At 46.5% G+C, this 17,231-nt stretch overlaps 2 protein-coding genes and 3 non-coding genes across 5 annotated transcripts; 4 read left to right on the top strand and 1 right to left on the bottom strand.

Moving 5' to 3' along the window:
- Positions 1-181: 181 nt before the first annotated feature.
- On the top strand, positions 182-253 carry trnag-ucc. Its single transcript has one exon. It is a non-coding gene; the product is annotated as a tRNA-Gly (tRNA).
- Positions 254-6,760: 6,507 nt separating this feature from the next.
- LOC116967707 (histone H2B-like) lies at positions 6,761-7,335 on the top strand. The gene has a single exon (XM_033014308.1). It carries the CDS (start codon positions 6,798-6,800, stop codon positions 7,170-7,172), a length of 375 nt encoding a protein of 124 aa, XP_032870199.1. The 5' UTR covers positions 6,761-6,797; the 3' UTR covers positions 7,173-7,335.
- Positions 7,336-8,520: 1,185 nt separating this feature from the next.
- LOC116967706 (histone H2A-like) lies at positions 8,521-9,077 on the top strand. The gene has a single exon (XM_033014307.1). It carries the CDS (start codon positions 8,536-8,538, stop codon positions 8,947-8,949), a length of 414 nt encoding a protein of 137 aa, XP_032870198.1. The 5' UTR covers positions 8,521-8,535; the 3' UTR covers positions 8,950-9,077.
- Positions 9,078-16,489: 7,412 nt separating this feature from the next.
- On the bottom strand, positions 16,490-16,561 carry trnad-guc. The gene has a single exon. It is a non-coding gene; the product is annotated as a tRNA-Asp (tRNA).
- Positions 16,562-17,153: 592 nt separating this feature from the next.
- trnag-ucc lies at positions 17,154-17,225 on the top strand. Its single transcript has one exon. It is a non-coding gene; the product is annotated as a tRNA-Gly (tRNA).
- Positions 17,226-17,231: the final 6 nt, after the last annotated feature.

The raw sequence follows: 17,231 nt of genomic DNA, 5'->3' as shown, positions 1-17,231 counted from the left end.
TTCACAGTGTGCTGTGTAACTCTTTTTTGTGCACCTCCATCAGCTGGACGATGAGAACATTGTGAATGAAATTAAAACTGCAGCAAAGTGAGAATGATCTGTCAGAAACAATGTAGGTTCCATTGATCAAGTCACAGCTCTGGAGACCACTGAGTACGTTAATCGCCTTTTCTCATATGCGACGATGGTGGTATAGTGGTGAGCATAGCTGCCTTCCAAGCAGTTGACCCGGGTTCGATTCCCGGCCATCGCAATTATAATAAATTTAATTGCATCAAATGCATCCAAGAGAATTTTCAAGTGAATGCCTTGAATTTATAACAGAAGCTTCCCTCTACAGGAAAACATGTCTGTTTGTTGCAAAACATGTCTGTTTGTTGCCCTCTATGATATTTACACCTCTTGGAGGAACACAATTAATAAACTCTCCAAAATTAAACACATACAACAGATGGACAAGTCATGTAGTCATCGCACAGGGGGAACCTGTACACAACATCTTTGAATGGTCCTCATTATGAAACAGAGCAAATACTCAGGTAACAGGAAACTTCTCAATGTGGGTCAATACATAGAGTATAGAGAGTATAGAGAATAATGCAGCACTGGAGCAGGAAAGATGTAAAGATTTAAAAGAGCAGAGCGATTATATTGGATGAAGCAGATCTCCAGGTTGCAGAGTCGCCATGATCTGGCTACTATGTAGAGACAAACAACGGCTGATGCTGGTTGATAGCAAACACAAAGTGCTGCAGTAACTCAGCGGGTTGGACATTGATGCTTTATCAAGTCGTTAAATTTGAAAAGTCATCTCCACGTTGGGGAATTGAATTCCAGTCTCCCGTGTGACTGGTGATACTAACCATTATACTAACGAAGAACTGATGTACAGGGAATCTACCATTCACTGGTCAGCGTGTTTGCAAGGCCACCTGGATGTGTGTTCGTTGATCAGGGCCGGCCTTAGGAGGTGCGGGGCCCACTTGGGAATAATTTTGGTGAGCCCCAGGTCCCAGCCAAGGTGAGTAGAATCATAGAAATATAATAAAAGTTATAAATAAAGTATATTAAAGCCTGCGAGTTAATAGACCAAACAGATCTAAGCTACATTTTAATATAAAATTGCATACATGTAAGCCTACAAGTAACAAACAAAATGTGTAGATCAACTCTGAAAAGTACATAGTTACAATATCACTTGTTTTAGTGACTGTGAAATGAAAAAAAAGTAATTTAATTAACTAGATCCTGGAAAACCAATAACTATTGGCGAAAAACCAGTCCAGGCATTAAATTTTGGTCTTCAGCCCCATCCTACCCTTTGGGCTTCTACCCCATCCTAACTTAGTTGTGTGCGTGTGTAAGTTGGCTGTGCGTGATGTGTGTGTGTTAGTTGTCTGTGCATTACGTGTGTATGTGTGGGAGGAATGGAGAGAAGGGAGGGAGGGAGGGAAGGAGAGAAAGGAAAAGAGAGAGAGGAAGGAGGGAGGGAAGGAGAGAAGGGAGGGACGAAGGGAAGGGAGGGAGGGAAGGGAAGGAGAGAAGGGAGGGAGCGGATGCCGGGGTCTAGTCGGATGGGTGTGAGCTGAGGCCGAGGTTTGTAAAAGTTGCTCCAACCCCCGGCACGGCCCTCCCTGTATTGTTCACCGCGTCTCCATGGGGACAGAGAGGGGTGGAGCCGGGGCTGTGTGCGTGAAGCACGGCGACTGGAGGGGCGGGAGCGCTGCCCCGGGAAACGTGAGGGAATGATGCCTTCTCCCCTTCTCCATTCCCCCCTCCCCGTCTACCCCTTTTTTCCCCCTCCACCCCTCTACTCCCTGTCCACCCCTCCACCCGGGGTTGATCTACCCGAGCCGAGAGTAGATTACTCTAACGCAGGGCCCCCTGAGGCGCGGGGCCCAATTGGGAGCAATTGGTCCAATTGGCTTAAGGTCGGCCCTGTCGGTTTGTCAGGTTTTCAAAACGCTCTTCTCATTGACCGATCTCATTATGCCTCAACCGAGTGTTCTTTTTAAGGGACATTTATAATGGTGGCCGACTAGGAAAAGGGGAGATGCAGCGAGACCTGGGTGTCATGGTACACCAGTCATTGAAAGTGGGCATGCAGGTGCAGCAGGCAGTGAAGAAAGCGAATGGTATGTTAGCTTTCATAGCAAAAGGATTTGAGTATAGGAGCAGGGAGGTTCTACTGCAGTTGTACAGGGCCTTGGTGAGACCACACCTGGAGTATTGCGTACAGTTTTGGTCTCCAAATCTGAGGAAGGACATTATTGCCATAGAGGGAGTGCAGAGAAGGTTCACCAGACTGATTCCTGGGATGTCAGGACTGTCTTATGAAGAAAGACTGGATACACTTGGTTTATACTCTCTAGAATTTAGGAGATTGAGAGGGGATCTTATAGAAACTTACAAAATTCTTAAGGGGTTGGACAGGCTAGATGCAGGAAGATTGCTCCCGATGTTGGGGAAGTCCAGGACAAGGGGTCACAGCTTAAGGATAAGGTGGAAATCCTTTAAAACCGAGATGAGAAGAACTTTTTTCACACAGAGAGTGGTGAATCTCTGGAACTCCCTGCCACAGAGGGTAGTCGAGGCCAGTTCATTGGCTATATTTAAGAGGGAGTTAGATGTGGCCCTTGTGGCTAAGGGGATCAGAGGGTATGGAGAGAAGGCAGGTACGGGATACTGAGTTGGATGATCAGCCATGATCATATTGAATAGCGGTGCAGGCTTGAAGGGCCGAATGGCCTACTCCTGCACCTAATTTCTATGTTTCTATGTTCTATATCCAGAGGATGATGTGAGATGCAGGAAAGATTTGTAGCTCATCAACTATTACTACTGCAGAAGTTTAATCTGATCTTGGGTGAAGATTCACAGTGTGCTGTGTAACTTTTTTGTGCACCTCCATCGGCTGGACGATGAGAACATTGTGAATGAAATTAAAACTGCAGCAAAGTGAGAATGATCTGTCAGAAACAATGTCGGTTCTATTGATCAAGTCACAGCTCTGGAGACCACTGAGTACGTTAATCGCCTTTTCTCATATGCGACGATGGTGGTATAGTGGTGAGCATAGCTGCCTTCCAAGCAGTTGACCCAGGTTCGATTCCCAGCCATCGCAGTTTCAATAATTTTAATTGCATCAAATGCATCCAAGAGATTTTTAAATTTAATGCCTTGAATTTATAACAGAAGCTTCCCTCTACAGGAAAATATGTCTGTTTGTTTCCCTCTATGATATTTGCACTCTTGGATGACACAATTAATACACTCTCCAAAATTAAACACATACACCAGAAACCATTTCTAAGGACAAACATGGGGGAACCTGTACAGGGGGAACCTGTACACAACATCTTTGAATGGTCCTCATTCTGAAACAGTGCAAATACTCAGGTAACAGCAAACTTCTCGATGTGGGAGTCAGAAAGTAATGCAGCATTGGAGCAGGCCCTTTGGTCCACACAATGTCCATACCAAACATGATGCCAAATTAACCTAACCTCTGCTTGCATATGAACCCTAATTAATCCAATGATTCTAATCCAATTATTAAACTCTATACCCGCTAATCCCGGCAGCATTCCTTTACACCACCACTCCAAACCCTCCGCAATCCCAAACAATCTTCTTCAGTCCTTCTCGTCCTGCTGAGTTACTCCAGCATTTTGTGTCTATCTTCGGTTTCAACAAGCATCTGCAGTTTCTTCCCACACATATAACTGAAGCACAACCATTTTTATTTGTCTTTCAATTTCCTGAGCAATAAACATATAAAACAGGCGCAGCAGTAAGCCATTCGGCCCTTCAAGCCAGCACCCCCATTCAATATGATCATCATAAATCAATACCCGTTCCTTCTTTTGCCCCCGAGCCCTTGATACCGTAAGCCCTAAGAGCTATATCTAACTCTCTCTTGAAAACACCCACTGCCTCCACTACCCTCTGTAAACAAGCCTGTACAATCCCTCCCCACAGGTCAGTTCCAGTCCTTCCACCACGACTTCTATCAGCAAGCAAATTTTAGATCCAATGAGGAAACAAGTTCCCCACAAAATATCCAAATTTTCTCATCCTTTGTTCACTTACTTAAACTGTATGCAATTCATGTGTCATCCTCACAACTTACTTTCCGTCTGGGGCTGACAATTCATAGACACAAAATACTGGAGTAACTCAGCGAGACAGGCAGGATCTCTGGAGGGAAGGAATGGGTGACGTTTCCAGAAGATGAGACAATAGTTGTGTTGTCCCCTTATATAGAAACATAGACAATAGGTGCAGGAGTAGGCCATTTAGCCCAATATGATCATGGCTGATCATCCAAAATCAGTACCACGTTCCGGTTTTTTCACCATATCCCTTGATTCCCTTAGGGCTAAGAGCTAAATCTAACTCTCTCTTGAAAACATCCAGTAAATTGAACTCCTTCTGTGGCGGAGAATTCCACAGATTCACAACTCTCTGGGTGAAAAAGTTTCTATTCATCTCAGTCCTAAATGGCCTACCCCTTATTCTTCTGTGACCACTGGTTCTGGGCTCCCCCAACATCGGGAACATTTCCCCTGCATCAAGCCTGCCCAATCCCCTAAGAATTTTGTATATTTCTATAAGAAGGATAAAGGATGGCATTCCAAATAAAAGATCCTGGGGAAAGTATAGCATTCTGAAAATTAAATCAAAAACGCAGTCCACAAACCGGAAATGAAAAGAAAAAATGGCGGTAACACTCAACAGGCTAGGCCGGCATCTTTGGAGACAGAAACAGAATGAACGGTTCAGGTTGAAAGCTCTTCATCAGATAAAATTCTGTGGCCTTTCCTAATTACTTCTGATCTGCGTCAGGGACATTGATAATCAGCCACCAAGATGCCTCTGAACGTCAGAACTTCACCAACCCTCAGTTTAGTCTGCTTTCTATCCCCCAGATATCCTTTAAACCTCATTCGACTCACCTAAAACCACTGCCCCGTTGTTTTAAACATACTTAGCGTGGAGGTTTTCTTTGACTACTTGCTCTGTCTTCGTGAGTCATGACCTCGTTTACTTCCACCAGATCAATACTCAACCTTCCCAGGAAAACAAGCCTGTACAATCCCTCCCCACAGTACAGTCCCAGTCCTTCCACCTCTCCGAAGACTATGGAAAGCAGGTCTCCCCACTACACACCTACGAACTTTTTATAGGGGGACAATCGAGAGCACATTAACCTACGGCATCACTTCCTGGTTTGGGACCTGCAAGGCATACGAACGGCACAAACTAGACAGGATTGTGAAGACCGCCAGCAGGATTATTGGTGCTCCACTCCCTTTCCTGCTGGACATATACAGGAAGAGATGTATCAGCAGAGCCATCTCCATCATTAAAGACCCCTACCACCCATCGCATCACATATTCTCCATCCTGCCATCTGGGAAGAGGTACAGGAGCATTAGCTGCAAAACCAGCAGGATGCTCCTCAGCTTCTTCCCGCAGGCTATAAGACTGATAAACGGACTTTGCCCCCTGCCAAAGTATCGCGCACCAACCACCAACCTGGACACACTGCAGCAGAGCCACTGTCGTGCCGCTGCCGATCGGAACGCCTGTTGATGTTTAGTAGAGAGTAGAGTGTTTAATTTGTTCATGATATATGTATTTTTATTTCTATTTATTTTTTACTGCACACTGAATGGACACTGGTTGAGAACGTTTTTTTGTTTCCTCTGGGTATGTAAGAACTCAGGAAAATGACAATAAAGATATGTTATACCATACTATACTATACGACATATCAGCAAGCAAATTTTAGATCCAATGAGGGAACAAGTTATCCACATAATATCCTAATTTTCTAGTCCTTTTTCCACTTACTTAAACTGTAAGTGTTCACAGAAACATAGAAAATAGGTGGTGCAGGAGTAGGCCATTCGGCCCTTCGAGCCTGCACCGCCATTCAATATGATCATGGCTGGTCATCCAACTCAGTATCCCATACCTGCCTTCTCTCCATACCCCCTGATCCCTTTAGCCACAAGGGCCATATCTAACTCCCTCTTAAATATAGCCAACGAACTGGCCTCAACTACCTTCTGTGGCAGATAATTCCACAGTTCATGTGTAGCCTCCTTAGCTCCTCCTCACAACTTACTTTCCTACATATCTTTGCATCATCAGCAAGTTCAGGAATCAAACGCTCGGAGTCTTCAGGGAAGTCGATAACATTAACTATAAGAAGTTTAGGCACCGGCACTGCACTCATGACAATGGTGTGTGTGGGGTTTCAGTCGCCATCGGCCTCTCCGGCAGTGTCGGGGTCAATGGCATTATCCTCAGCACCAAAGATCATAGAAGGCTCCGCTCTATGGTCTTTGGCAATGATTGCCACCGGCAGCTGCTTCCCTCGCAAAGATACTAGAGGAGCACTAGATACCAAAGATCATATTTGTTCCCACCCGCCTCCCTCCCAGTCAGGGTACACAAAATTGCTGGAGGAACTCAGCGGGTGCAGCAGCATCTATGGAGCGAAGGAAATAGGCGACGTTTCGGGCCGAAACCCTCCTTCAGACCCTCCCAGTCAGTGTTACCGGACACTGGCGCTCTCTGATTGGCGGCTGTAGATGTCTGCGATTGGCTCTTTCTATTACCCAATGGAAACGTTAGTGAAGTTTGCTCCATATTCATGTCGCAACTGACCAATAACAGTCGTGTCTGTGTCCCATCCTTCATTAGCATCGAGCGGTGGGGCAGCCTTTTAAGCCGCGCTCCGAGCGTGCTTTGGCATATTTGCATGATTGAAGTCGGTTGTCAAAATGCCTGATCCAGTGAAGCCAGCAGCAAAGAAGGGCTCCAAGAAAGCCGTGTCCAAAGTAGCCTCCAAGGGCGGCAAGAAGCGCAGGAAGTCGAGGAAGGAGAGTTATTCCATCTACATCTACAAGGTGATGAAGCAAGTTCACCCCGACACCGGCATCTCGTCCAAGGCCATGAGCATCATGAACTCGTTCGTCAACGATATTTTCGAGCGCATCGCTGGTGAAGCTTCCCGCCTGGCTCATTACAACAAGCGCTCGACCATCAGCTCCCGGGAGATCCAGACCGCCGTGCGCCTGCTGCTGCCCGGGGAGCTGGCCAAGCACGCCGTGTCAGAAGGGACAAAGGCGGTGACCAAGTACACCAGCTCCAAGTAAAGACCGACGACCTGTAAAGAAGCTTAACCGAAAACAAGGCTCTTTTAAGAGCCACCCACAGTCTCACTGAAAGAGTTGTACTCGTATTTCGAACCCGTATAACTATTTCCGTATCGGGCGATCGTTCACATTCATGAAATAAAGTTCTTCGGACATTTTCTAATATAGTATTTAAAACACAGAAAATATAAAGTGCTTCAATGTCAACAGTCTGGCAGCATCTCTGGAGGATATGAACAGGATTGAAATCTATACCAGAGAAATGTATAGAGGTGGAAGGGGGCCGTGGCGGAGAGGAGGAGGAGGGACATGGATGGGCATCCGACCGAGGCACAGGGAGGGATGTGATAAGGGAGTGAGCGTTGGTGTGAGATGGAGAATTCATAGTTAGGTTATGAGCTACCCAACTGGGACAGAACACGGTGGGGAGGGAGTGGTCCGATTGAGGGAGGGTGGGATTCCCACATTCTCATTGAAAACGTTGTAATACAGATTTCTACATCGAATTGCAGCAGAATTATTTCTGGATAGATTTTCTACGTGGGATTTGTAAACGTTATATTTGCGCTGCTCACATTCTGTGGTTCAATTGTTCGGTGTCCTGGTGTCCCGATCACCAAACTGACATGAAAACTTAATCCTCTTCACCTCAGTTTGTCCCGGTCACCATACATTGTGAACATGGTAATTATTGCTGCTGTTGGTGTTTTAATTTATGAGGGGAATGCTATGAATCGCCTTTCTATTCCGCAATAGGTTCGCGATTTTTTTTTTCCTGCAGAGGAACTTGCACAGTAACTGGTACATTATACAGGCAGTGAATCGCATTTTTTGGTTCCGTTCAGTTACTAGTGGAAAAGGGAGAATTAAATTCCCAGAAATATGCAGAATATTATTCATGTTTACGACGTCGTGATTCAGTGCGGATTAAATAGGGAAAATGCGACGACATACAGAAATATATTGATCTGGTTATTGATTGATTGATTTATTTATTTATGTTATCGAAATAAATTTTATACAGAATAAAAAATAGATACAAAACAAAACCTGGGCAAAAAATCTTCCGACCTTTTCGGAGGCTATGCAAACATTCATTCGGTAGTGTTCGCAGAAATATCCTTATACCCGGCACTCATTATCTTTGAACAAGTGATATTTTAGCGGGTTTTTCAAATTTATGCTAATCTCCGGGAATTGGCAGTTATTTTCCGCGCCTCTTCTGTTGCGGTCTGTGATTGGTGCACAAGGCAGCTCTCTGATTGGGTTATGCTCCTCACCAATGACATTAGGCACTGTTCCACCAATCATTAGCGTCCCTCCGCATCCCTCCAGAAGGTATAAGAAGGGCGAGTGCGGCAGGATGACTTCATTCTGGCTGCATCGCTATTTGGAAATGACTGGACGAGGAAAAACCGGCGGCAAAGCTCGGGCCAAGGCCAAGTCTCGCTCATCCCGGGCCGGGTTGCAGTTCCCGGTTGGCCGTGTCCACAGGCTCCTGAGAAAGGGCAACTATGGTGAGCGGGTGGGTGCTGGAGCCCCGGTCTATCTGGCTGCTGTGCTCGAGTATCTGACGGCTGAAATCCTGGAGTTGGCCGGCAACGCGGCCCGGGACAACAAGAAGTCCCGCATTATCCCCAGACATCTGCAGTTGGCCGTCCGTAACGACGAGGAACTCAACAAGCTGTTGGGAGGGGTGACCATCGCCCAGGGCGGGGTGTTGCCCAATATCCAGGCCGTGCTGTTGCCCAAGAAAACCAGTGGAGCCAACAAGTAAACGAGACAAACTAAACGTAGTGACCAAAAGGCTCTTTTCAGAGCCACTCACATTGTCTGTGGAAGGGCTGACCAGCGATTGGGGCAAGGGCGGGGGAAATTGAATAAAGGCGTTTGTTCTGGGTGAAAGTGAGACTTATAGAGAAGAGCGAACAGCAGGCAGGGATTGCGCGGATCTTGTACACAGAGTCGCTTTGTGGTGTACGCCTGTTTTGTCCGAGCCCAATGTCCCTTTTACGGAAACAGTCGGACTCTGTTCTGCAACTGATATATCAATTATAATGAACCAGGGTGTGATCGGGTGCAGTATGGAATAGGAAATAGGATCAAGGACTTACAAAACTATAAACTAGTTAAAACAATAAACCCCACAATTACAACGACGGCAGCAGGAAAATACAAATACTTTGTTCACGGTAATACTCTAAAGGGAAAGGTTATTGAGGGAAGTGTACGAAAGCAGAGGCCAAATAAGGGGGCAGGGTGAAATGTATGTCACTAGCGGGCAGGAATGTAGAGCGACGCCGTGATTAAAATGTATTCCGTAAAAAAATGCTATATTTCAGAGGGAGTTAGATGTGGCCCTTGCGGCTAAAGAGATCAGGGGGTATGGAGAGAAGGCAGGTTCATGATACTGAGGTGGATGATCAGCCATGATCATATTGAATGGCGGTGCAGGCTCGAAGGGCCGAATGGCCTATCCTGCACCTAATTTCTATGTTTCTATGTTTTCTATGTTTCTAATAAGGTCAGCGAGAGACTGCAGGACAGAGTTGTCTGTTGAGGCCCACTTCTGTGTGAAGTTGTCCATTTAAACTTGAGGTAGGAAAACCTAGTGGCACTTGCATGTGCCCCAGTGATGCTTTCCTCTTTGTCGGGTACGTTGAACAATTCCTGTCCCAGGCGTACACTGGCCATATCCCAGAAATCTGCAGTATCTCCGTTGCGTTGATGACTGCATCGACACTACGCCCTGAACCCATGCAGAACTTATGTGACCTTCACTACCGATTACCATCCTGCACTCAACTTCACTTGAACATCTCTGACACCTCCCTCCCCATTCTTGATCTCACCATCTCCATCACGGGAGATAGACTATCGACTGACGTCTATTACAAACCCACTGACTCCCACAACTATCTCAACTGCACATTCTTCCCACCCTCCGACCAGCAAAGACTGCATCCCCTACTCCCAATTCTGCTGTCTATCTGTGCCCAAGATGAGGTGTTCCATACCAGGACATCCGGGATGTCCTCATTCTTTAGGGAACGAGGTATACCCTTTCCATCATAGAGGAAGCCCTCACATGTGTCTCCTCAGTACCCGCATCGTCACACTTGCTCCCCCTCCCCACAGTCGCAAAAGGGACAGAGTACCCCTAGTCCTTACCTTTCACCCCATCAGCAATCGCACTCAACATTTAACCCTCCGACATTTTCGTCACCTTCAACGGGATCGCACTGAAAAAGTAACGTTTATAACAATCAAACAGGTTCGCTTCTTAATAAACAAACAACTCACAAACTATTTGGTAGACCAGTTCAAAACTTTACTTATTATCGGCCGATAGACGTGGTAAGGAACTCCAGCCAAGTGAGCAATACAGACACTTCACTGTCCTCATTCCACCTCCCCGAACAACAGAATTACATCGTATTATATAGTGTTTTTTTGTCACCTTAGCACATTCCACAAACATTAGTCATGGTCAGAGGTACAGGAAATAAAGGTTTCTACAGAATGCGTCACATCAAAGGCATCTTGTCATATGGTACAAGATATCTTACATATTAAAGACATCGGCCATTTGTCAATACCCCTTAGATCAATCTAGCTTCCTCTCACAGACATCGGACATTTGGTGCAAGGTATTTTATATATTAAAGGCATCAGCCATTTGTCAATACCTCTTAGTGAGTCAATCTAGCTTCCTCTTTGCTTCCTCTCTCATCAAATGGTAGACAAATGTTATAGTTATTCATTATCTCAATTCACAGCAACCTGAGGCAAGCCTAAACTTGCCTTTCTGTATTTTCTCTACTGGAGAAAAGCCGAATTTGAGACTAAATATAAACTGTAAACTAGCCCAGGAACCAATCTGATATCTTCTTATATTTTTAACTTAATTCAGCCTTATCAGCACCGCACGTCACATCTTCCCATCTTCACCCATTTCCGCCTTCTGTACAGATCATTCCCTCTGCAACTCCGTTAACTCATCTCTTCCCACCCAAACCACCCCATCCCCAGGTACATTCCCCTGCAACCACAGGAGATGCAACACTTCTCGCTATACCTCCTCCCTCGACTCTGTCAAGGGACACCAACATTCCTTTCTGATTAGGCAGAGGTTCACTTGCACCTCCTCGAACCTCATCTAATGTATCCGTTGTTCAAAATGTGTATCCGTTGTTCGGCGAGACCAAATGTAGACTGGGCGATTTCGCTCAGTCCACCAGTCCTACCCGATCTCCCGGTTGCCAAACACTTTAATTCCCCTTCCCATTCCCACACTGACCTTTCTGGCCTTAGGCCTCTTCCATTGTCAGAGTGAGGCTAAACTCAAAGTTGGAGGAACAGCATCTTATATTTCACCTGGGCTGCTTGCAACCCCGTGGTATGAGTATCGAATTATCTATCTTCAAGTAATTGCTGCATTCCGTCTCTCTCCATCCCTTCCCCACCCAAGTCACACCAGCTTCTCATTCTCACCTAGCAAACAGCTAACAACGGCCTGTTTCCTTTATCATCGTTACTTTGTTTGCATATATTGCATTCATTTGTTCTATATCTCTCTACATCCGTCATTATCTCTTGATTCCTTTTGCCCTGATTCTAATCTGAACAAGGGTCTCAACACGAAACGTCACCAATTCCTTCTCCACACAAGCGGAAGAAGCATTACATGCCATCGCCTGCTGGTCAGCATCAAGTCTGACCGTGAGATGGTGAAGTACTGTTACCAATAGTCCGGGGTAGGGATGAAGATTCGGACTGGACTACAAATGGAAAGTGCAGCATGCATAATACGTGTGGTGATAGATAAAGTAAAGGCAGGCCAATATGGGTAATCTACAGTAGGTTCACCAGGTTAATTCCCAGGATGGTGGGTCTATCATATGTTGATAGAATCGAGCGGCTGGGCTCGTATACTCTGGAATTTAGGATGAGGGGATCTTATTGAAACATATAGGATTATTAAGGGTTTGGACACGCTAGAGGCAGGAAACATGTTCCCGATGTTGGGGGAGTCCGGAACCAGGGGCCACAGTCTAAGAATGAGGGGTAGGCCATTTAGAACAGAGATGAAGAAAAACATTTTCACACAGAGAGTTGTGAGTCTGTGGAATTCTCTGCCTCAGAGGGAGGTGGAGGCTGGTTCTCTGGATGCTTTCAAGGGAGTGCTAGACAGAGCTCTTAATGATAGTGGAGTCCAGGGATATGAGGAGAAGGCAGGAACGGGGTACTAATTGTGGATGATCAGCCATGATCACATTGAATGGCGGTGCTGGCTCCAGGGGCCGAATGGCCTACTCCTGCACCTATTGTCTATTGGCCATTGTCTATTGTCTATAACAAGGTGGCATAGGACGGTGGGGTCTGGAAGACACTGTCTGAATGGATGGGCCAGGGCAGTGTACCAGGCAAATAAAGCAGTTCGCAGATATGCACTGAAGAGCTTTGGCGTACAGAGGAGTGATTGGATCAATCCGCTATCTATTGCATACACGATGGGCCGATTGGTCTCATGCATCACCAATGCATCATGGTTCTACTGCTCGGAGTCGCTGCCCCGGGCCCAGTGCCGTGTGAAGATGGGGGAAGGCGAGGGGACAAGGATTGTTGGCGTTAGATTACACGGGGAGTGAGGGAGAGACTCCCTGGTCTAGGACTGCCTTTGTGTTGAGGGAGGGGTCATTCTGTCCCTCAGTCTCTGGGACTGTGGGCCAGTCTGGTCCTAAACCCTTCAGTGCCTGATAAGATGTGAGTAGGATTCACAGAGTGGGCCGCCCTCTGGGAAGGTGGGTGGGCATGGGTCTCATTCCCCACCCTCTAATCACCTCGACACTCTGGGGAAACTCTGGTTCTGTACACGTCACCCTCAGGTGCTGTGTGTGGGAGTGGGGTCAGGGTAATCTGTGTGGTTCTCTGGTACAATATAAGGGATGGGATCCACCATGAACCCGTCAGTCGCTGGAGATACGAGTCGAATCACCCTGCATTTGGCCATCTGAGGAGCCATGTGGGAGTGTGGATTCACTCTCCATCTGGCATTTTCCGGGAATGTGTGAGTGTGGGATTCACTTAACTTCTGGCATTTTGTGGGAATCCAGAAATAAGTTATTCTCAAATGAGTGCGTCTGTGGGCGAGCGAGGTAAAATTGTGGATCTAACTTTTTCTCTGGCCAGGAACCTTCGCCTCCCAATGATGACCCCATCTCCCATCTCCTACCCTCATCCTCCTCGTGGACTCCTCCTGCTGGCATCCCAGGTTCTATCCTGACTATGGGTACTATAACCATATAACCATATAACAATTACAGTTTGGAAACAGGCCATCCCGGCCCTACAAGTCCGTGCCAAACACTTATTTTCCCCTAGTCCCATCTACCTGCACTCAGACCATAACCCTCCATTCCTTTCCCACCATATACCTATCCAATTTATTTTTAAATGATAAAATCGAACCTGCCTCCACCACTTCCACTGGAAGCTCATTCCACACAGCTACCACTCTCTGAGTAAAGACGTTCCCCGTCATGTTACCCCTAAACGTCTGTCCCTTAATTCTCAAGTCATGTCCTCTTGTTTGAATCTTCCCTACTCTCAATGGGAAAAGCTTATCCACGTCAACTCTGTCTATCCCTCTCATCATTTTAAAGACCTCTATCAAGTTCCCCCTTAACCTTCTGCACTCCAAAGAATAAAGACCTAACTTATTCAACCTTTCTCTGTAACTTAATTGCTGATACCTAGGCAACATTCTAGTAAATCTCCTCTGTACTCTCTCTATTTTGTTGACATCCTTCCTATAATTGGGCGACCAAAATTGTACACCATACTCCAGAATTGGTCTCACCAATGCCTTGTACAATTTTAACATTACATCCCAACTTCTATACTCAATGCTCTGATTTATAAAGGCTAGCATACCAAAAGCTTTCTTTACCACCCTATCTACATGAGATTCCACCTTCAGGGAACTATGCACAGTTATTCATAGATCCCTCTATTTAACTGCATTCCTCAATTCGCTACCATTTACCATGTACGTCCTATTTTGATTTGTTCTGCCAAGATGTAGCACATCACACTTAACAGCATTAAACTCCATCTGCCATCTTTCAGCCCATTCTTCTAAATGGCCTAAATTTCTCTGTGGACTTTGGAAATCTACTTAATTACAGAGTTTGACAGAGTTTGTATCTTCTCCCTGTGACTGCTTGGGTTTTCTCTGGGTACTAATTTCCAATTTCCTCCCACACTCCAAAGGCATGCATGTTTGTAGGTTACTTGGCTACTTGAAATTGTAAATTGTCCCCTGTGTATAGTGCTAATATATGGGGCGATTGCTGGTTGGAGAGGACTCGGTTGGCTGAAGGGCCTGTTTCCACGCAGTACCTCTAAAGTTCCTCAGCCCATACTGTCTGTTTCTATATCTTTCCCTACATCCACAAGCAGAATCGCTCTGGTAGACCCATTATTTCTGGCTGCTCATGCCTCACAAAACCTACTGAACACAAACAATAGGGCACAAAAACAGACACTTTGGCCCACAAGAACAGGCCCGCTGTGCAGGACATGACGCCAAAGCCAACTCTAATCTGCCTGCATAATCCGTATCCCTCCATTCCTTGCTTTTTCATATGCCTATCGTGAAGTCACTTAAATGCCATCATCATGCCTGCTCAACCACCATCCCTTCCAGGCACTCACCACCCTCTGAATAAAAAAAATTGCCCTGAACATCTCCTGTAAACCTCTGCCTGACGTCGGTCTCGCCGGTCGGGTCTTAGCGCCATGCTTCGAGTCACAGACTTGTCCGCTGCTCGGACTGGAATAGTCGTCTGCCCCGCCAGCTCCCACGAGGGCGTACCTGCTTTCAAGAGTAAAGCCCCTGTCCCACTTACGTGTCCTTGGCACGCTAATTACACAAACTCATGGTTGAGCGCGCGACGGTCCCGCGAAGGTCGCGCGCGACTTCAAGAGTCCGCACAGCCGTCTGGAACGTGTGACGTCATTTGAAGATGAACACAAACTTGGAGTAACTCAGCGGGACCGGCAGCATCTCTGGAGAGAAGGAATGGGTGATGTTTCGGGTCGAGACTCTTCTTCAGACAGAAAGAAGGGTCTTGACCTGAAACGTCACCCATTGCTTCTCTTCAGAGATGCTACCGGTCCCGCTGAGTTACTCCAGCATTTTGTGTCTATCTTCAATTTTCTTGGCCCCGCTCTGGGAGTAGAGGTGGGGGCGGATCCGGACCGCAACGGCCGTGAGCCCCAGGCCGAGTTCAGCGATCGTTTGCCTGCTTCTGCTGCTGTTGGAGGTGAGACGTTGCGCCGCGCCAGGGTACTTCCACCGTGGTCACCTACACTCGCTTCACCCCCTTTCTTTCCGTCTCTACCGGCCGCATCTCCTCCTGCACTCTTGGAGTGACGAACTGACTTTTAGTTCCTGTCCAGGAAGCTTTTGTCGTCCCGGATGGACCGCAGGTCACCCAGCTGCTGCTCCAGTTCCTTAACTTGGTCCCTGAGGAGCTGCATCTGGACACAGTTTCCACAGGTGTAGTGGTCAGTGACACCACCAGTGCCCCAGACTTCCCACATCCTGCAACAAATGTACCGCAATAACATTCCTCGGAGAAAATCTTCCTTCAGTCAATCCACTCACACGCTGGTCTGGCTGCTGCTGGTCTGGCTGCTGCTGCTCTGCGATCTTCCAGAAGGTCAGTGGGGATATGCTGACTCTAGCATTTTTGAATCCCTCTTCGATTTAAACCAGCATCTGCAGTTATTTTCTATATATACTCGCAGATACACGTAGATACAGATTATGTATACACGAAAAAACAAACTAACAACAATATGCATGTGAAGAAGGGTCTCGACCTGAAACTTCACATCTCTCATCTCTCCAGAGATAGTGCCCGACCGCCTTGTTACTCCACGATTTTGTGCCTATCTACAAAGACCCGACTTCTCGGGAGACTATCCGGTTCCGGGTTCGCCGCTGACCGGGTTGTTTCACTGTAGGAATGTTCAATACATTTTATGTGTATTACTTTTATGAGAGGTCGAGTGAACAGATTTGCTTTGCATGTTATCCAATCAAATCAGATTATACTATAGATCAATACATTCAAGCCGAAGTCAAGTACAATAGGAAGAGCGAATGAAAAGATACTGAGTACAGAATATCTAGATTTCCAAGTGTAAATGTGATTTAAAAAAAGGCAGGACGATTGTATCGGATGTTAGCATATGTTCAGGATGAAGCGACTTCAACAAAGTCCTTTTTACAGAATAAAAGTTGTCTCCCCGTCGGGGAATTGAACCCCGGTCTCCCGCGTGACAGGCGGGGATACTCACCACTATACTAACGAGGAATTGACGTGAATGGAATTGCACCATTCTGATGTCAGTGCCCAAAAGGGTTCATTGGGTCACCCCATGTCAATTTATTCTCTGTTTGCCTTCCAAACATTCACTTCTCTCTGTGTGACCGGGGGTCTCACGGGGTTCTTCAGTGATTCTGTGATTCCGTCGCTAAATCTGTGCAGTTTCTGGCCTTGATGTGACGAGTGTTGTTTAAACGGACATTTAAAATGCCTATAGACACAAAATGCTGGAGTAACTCAGCGGGACAGGCAGCATCGTTGAAGAGAATGAATATCCAGTTGCTCATGTGAGATGAAAAATTCATGAAAAATTCGCACCTCATCGGGAATTCAGAACTCGTTGCCGGTGTCGACTCTCAACAACATCAATCTGATCCCGGGTGAAGTTTCACCGGGTGTTGTGTTATTTCCGTCGGCTGGAGGATGGGGGCATCAAGTGGGCGGAACTGGTACTGCAGCAGAGTGAGAAATGATCCGTCAGCAAACAATGTGACAAAAGTTGATCAACTCGTACAGCAGTGAAGACTGTAGTCCAGGTACTGAAGACTATTCAGTACCTGGACTACTCAGGTGTTACGTAGCGATGGTGGTATAGTGGTGAGCATAGCTCCCTTCCAAGCAGTTGACCCGGGTTCGATTCCCGGCCATCGCAGTTTTA

Source organism: Amblyraja radiata, chromosome 41, assembly GCF_010909765.2.
Source record: "Amblyraja radiata isolate CabotCenter1 chromosome 41, sAmbRad1.1.pri, whole genome shotgun sequence".
Lineage (NCBI taxonomy): Eukaryota > Metazoa > Chordata > Chondrichthyes > Rajiformes > Rajidae > Amblyraja > Amblyraja radiata.
This window is presented reverse-complemented; position numbering and strand designations above follow the sequence as displayed.